We start from the raw sequence: 4,764 nt of genomic DNA, 5'->3' as shown, positions 1-4,764 counted from the left end.
GAAAGCAAAGGCAGAAATAAAGTTATAACATATTAGAAACAAAAACGAGAGAGAGAGAGAGAGAGAGAGAGAGAGAGAGAGAGAGAGAGAGAGAGAGAGAGAGAGAGAGAGAGAGAGAGAGAGAGAGAGAGCATTAAGTATTGCTAACGTGGAGTTTTGTTGTACTTGGTGCAGGAAATGAACGGCCCAGATTCGATCTGAGGCCTCTCCCATCTCATTTATCTTCCTTCCCCACCTTCCATTCTCACACTCCCTCTCTCTCTCTCTCTCTCTCTCTCTCTCTCTCTCCCTCTCTCTCTCTGTGAGACTCTGAGTCTGTTCATGTGTGTCTGTGCGAACACTCTGTGAAAACGCTGAAGCTCACGAGGACTTAGATTCTTAGAAGAAAGAGACATCGATCGAACGGTCAATCAATCATGTTGTTAGGAAAGCGTCCACGCCCTCCAATTAGGAGAACAACCAGCATGACGGGGATCACCGTGGATCTCAGCGACGTGGAAGCCCAACAACCGACCGATCATCACCCTGTGCATGCAACGGTACTGGTGGTGGGCCCACAAGGGCCTCTCCATAATATTGTTGATCAGAACAACAAAAACAACAACAACAACAACAACAACAACAACACCAACCTTGGGTACCATGAAGAGCACCGGTTCTTGGCGATGTTGTCACCCAGAAACAACCACAGAGAAAGCTCAACTGATGTCGTTGAAACAGCTCACTTTCTTCGCACGTGCGGCCTCTGCAACCGCCGTTTGGCTTCAGGCCGTGACATCTACATGTACAGGTTGAAAATTTGAAATTAACCCTTTTCTTTCTTTTAATTGTTAATACCTAATTTTCTTAATTATTTTCTCTCATTGTTTTTCTTTTTCCTCTATTTTCTCTCATTTGCTTTTACCAGTTTGGCAAATTGCTTAATTTTTTCGTTTATTCTTTGTCTTCCTTTTTATCTTTGGTTTTAAAGGGATACTGTCTGATTTTGGCGCATATGTAGCTAGCTAGGCATGCAGCTCATACCAAAATCCTACATAATAATTATACACTATATGAATATTAACCAAATAATTAGTAGTGATGAGTTCATTTTTTTTTTCCCATTATAAAACTCAAAATATTGATATGTTGTGAGTATCTTTCTAACAACAAGCCGCCTTCAAAAGTGTACCCTTAAGTGGACATTTAAATTCTTAATTATAAGTACATAAGATTTCTCTAACACATGTAAAAAATTTTCAACTATGAGACGTTTTAAACTCAGGACCTCTTCTCGACTAACACGGGTGGAATTAAGAATATCTTTTAAAGCACAATTTCTATTTTCTGCACTTGCTTTGCTTGGTTGCATTATTATTAGTTATTATGTTGTTAATAATAAATTCTTGGTTTTTTTTTTAATTTTTTATTTTATGGTAACTAATTAAATTAAAATTGAAAACCTTTACAGGGGAGAAATAGCTTTTTGTAGTCTAGAATGCAGAGAGCAGAAGATGAAGCAAGACGAGAGAAGAGAGAAGTGCAAGGGCGGCGTTGCCTCAAAAAAAGATGAGCATCGCCATGCAGCATCGCGAACCACCACCACCACCACCACCACCACAACCTCCAAGGCTTCGGCCGGTAAGAGCCAGACCGTGGCCGCTGGCTAATATTTAACAAACACTCAAACAATGCCAAAAGGGCTGGAAATCGATCCATCGATGATTAGTTGGACATATATGCACATTTATGCAGTACTAGTACTATCTGCTGCTGCTGCTTTTGCCCCCACTGAGAGAGGACGTTATTTAATTACATAAATGTATGATCATCATATGTATGATTGTGTAAACTTAATTGTAAAAGTTAATTAAGGTCCGTGGGTGCATATATGCATTTCTTTTATGGAGGCAAGTGGACTTTGCCAAAGCTATAGAGCTCAGCTCTTATTTGGATTAACATGTTTCCTTATATTAATTGGCTTCCTACACATTAATAATGTTGTGTTTTAGTGGGTGTGTCTGCCTAAATATATATAAAATGCCAATAAGCTACGAACCTGCAGGGAATGAAGCACACAAATTGAGAAAAGTCACCATGAACATCGGATTAGCTATATAGGTTGAGTGTACGGGCAATAATATATAGCAATTAACTTAATTTTATAAAGCTATGACTGTATATTTTTGATAAAATCTAGGTATTTTAAGTACCAAAGGTGCATCCTGCCCAAAAAAGTGCCATATATAGGTGCATAATGCAGTCTCATTTTATACGTGAAAGCAGAGAATCAAACATATGCAGATTAAAAAGGGGACGTTGATGACAAGATTTTGAACCCAAAACTTTCGTACAACCAAGACTCTGATATGACAATAAATAACCACTCAATCCTAAAAGTTAATTAGCTTAGTCTGATAGAGAATAACCATAAATCAAGCTAACAGTACTTGACAAGGAATTGAAGTTTGGTTTTATATTTGCTTGAAAATTTTTATGGGGATTGCTTCATTCATGGGTTTTTCTTATTAATGAATTTCACATCCACTGATTCATTAATTCGTTTGTGACCACTGACCACATCACAGTTCTAAAGGCCCACATCAATTATTACCTTCATCATGTTAGCGCAACACTTTTGTCTTTAACCCCAGAAAATGCCACTCACGAAAATGAAATTGCCAATGGTCCTCTACATTAATTTCCAGATCACTTTCTAGCACATTCATTCACATATATTCACATTGAGATCGGAAATTGTGGTTAGAATAGAAACTCAAGCTTATAGTAGGCCAAAACAAAAAGGAAAAAGTCCTCTATTGGTTGGCACTTTTTCTTTCACTTGTTGTGCCCAAAGGCCCCAATCCTTATTAACCTATTCGCATTTGGTACTTGCAAAATCCAATGACAGCTGCTTGTGATTTTCCTAGAAAATAAAGCAAAAAACAAACATACTTTGAGTGGCGGTCATCTTGGTATTTTACAAAGTCTCCCTCTTCCATAATTCCTTTTTTTATATTTTTTTTAAGTTTTATATTTTTGGTCAAATTAGCATAAATATATTTAAGTGGAATTTAAGAAAAAAAAAAAAAAAAAAAGATTCAAGTCTGGCAATCCTGACAAACGGTCCTAATGGTTTGCCTCATATTTAAATCTTACTCTCATATATGGTTTCAATTTTATTAATTGTACTATTATGGTTTAAAATATTTTTAATCTTCCTAACAAATCAGAATTATGTCAAATAGCTAGCCGTAAAAAAAAAGCGCATGTTCTGATAACGTACGTGGAGGATAGAATCATCTTTTCAAGTCCATTAGTTGCTAATCCCACACATGCAAGTCATGATTCTACCCTCCATATATGTGACCTGTATGTGTGCTTTATTTGACAACCATTTGACGTGATTCTGAATTTTTCAATAAGATTAAAAACGTTTTAAACCACAATGCATGCTACGATTAAAAAAAATTGAAACTACAAGAGTAACTAAAATATGAGACAAACAATGAGGATCATTTGTGACATTTGGTCTTGTTATTTTTATTTAAAACACTTGTTCCACATGCTCTTTATGTAGATCAAATTGACAGAATTAAGAATGTGTCTTCAAATTGTAACTGTTATAAATTAGAGAGCACAATTGAAATTATAGGCAACTTAGTGAATCTGATCCAAACTACAGGTTCAGAAATGTAATGTCATCCATAATTTATGAATGAATGAATGAGTAAAAGTTGGGGAATCTGTGGCAGCGTCAGCTTGGAATGGACGTTTCCTAAATAAAAATTGGGAGATTCATTTGGAGTTTTGCGTTGATTGATATGGGTTGGTGTGTTGCTATGGGACCCTCGACATTTACATAAAGTTCCCATCCTTTTTGTCACACTGGGACCATATGATATATGCACCCACTTGGTGCTGCTCAATGCTCATCTATCTCACCCTCAATTATAATTCATAAAATATAATTTTGGTCTTGTACAAATTAAATTATGATTGGAGTGATTTTGGGGGGAATCTTGGTAATTATTAGTAAATTCATTGGCAGTATTAGGCCTGACCAAAAAGCCCAAGGTCTGAAGTCCACCCGAAGCCCAATTTAGCCCGAAATTTGGGCCGGCCTAGTCCGGCCCAAAAGTCTCTTGGGTTGGGCTTGGGCCATCCCCTTGAAGCCCATGCCGCCCGAAGCCCGGCCCACTTAGGCCCGCCCAAAGCCTGTTTACACACAAATATATTTTTAATAAAAAAATATAGGATTGTGGCTATGTTCTGAATCGAACATGAGACCTCACAGAACAAGTTTCAACTTTCAACTTTCAACCAACTGAGCTGACTAGTTTATTTGCTTAATTTTTGAATAATAACATATTTAATAGGTTTTTCGTTTGTTTACTCTAATAAATTATTAATATGTTTATTAAGTTATTATATAATACTATAATGTTAGTAAATAGTAATAGTGTAAACTATGTAATACCATAAATAATAAAGTAATAAACTTTTAAAATTATATACAACATTACAACTATAATAAAACATAAATGTATATGTGTATATACAACTTTTATAATATAACTATAATTAAAGTTATTAAACCATGATCGTCAATTCATTAATTTAACAATCTGAACCGTTCATTTTATATGTTGATACCTTACAAAAAATCGACCTAATCAGAATTTATGTACCTGTTTGATTATCATTAGAAAAATCACGATCATTCATTAATTCGACCATCGTTACGTCACTTTTACATCTCCGATTAAGCTAATTTTTTGTAAG

The 4,764-nt window shown here is 35.6% G+C and overlaps 1 protein-coding gene across 1 annotated transcript; it reads left to right on the top strand.

The window, feature by feature from the left end:
* Positions 1-265: 265 nt before the first annotated feature.
* LOC147283996 (FCS-Like Zinc finger 5-like) lies at positions 266-1,969 on the top strand. The gene is made up of 2 exons (XM_086243934.1): positions 266-790; positions 1,451-1,969. Exons 1-2 carry the CDS (start codon positions 417-419, stop codon positions 1,647-1,649), a joined length of 573 nt encoding a protein of 190 aa, XP_086100060.1. The 5' UTR covers positions 266-416; the 3' UTR covers positions 1,650-1,969.
* The last annotated feature ends 2,795 nt before the right edge of the window (positions 1,970-4,764 follow it).

Source organism: Dryas octopetala, chromosome 5, assembly GCF_963921425.1.
Source record: "Dryas octopetala chromosome 5, drDryOcto1.1, whole genome shotgun sequence".
Classification (NCBI taxonomy): Eukaryota; Viridiplantae; Streptophyta; class Magnoliopsida; order Rosales; family Rosaceae; genus Dryas; species Dryas octopetala.
This window is presented reverse-complemented; position numbering and strand designations above follow the sequence as displayed.

Bases quoted from the DNA above. Each gene is read 5' to 3' on its own strand.
- LOC147283996 (XM_086243934.1), top strand. From the start codon at position 417: ATGTTGTTAGGAAAGCGTCCACGCCCTCCAATTAGGAGAACAACCAGC. The intron at 791-1,450 runs GTTGAAAATTTG...AAACCTTTACAG, and splicing joins CGTGACATCTACATGTACAG to GGGAGAAATAGCTTTTTGTA.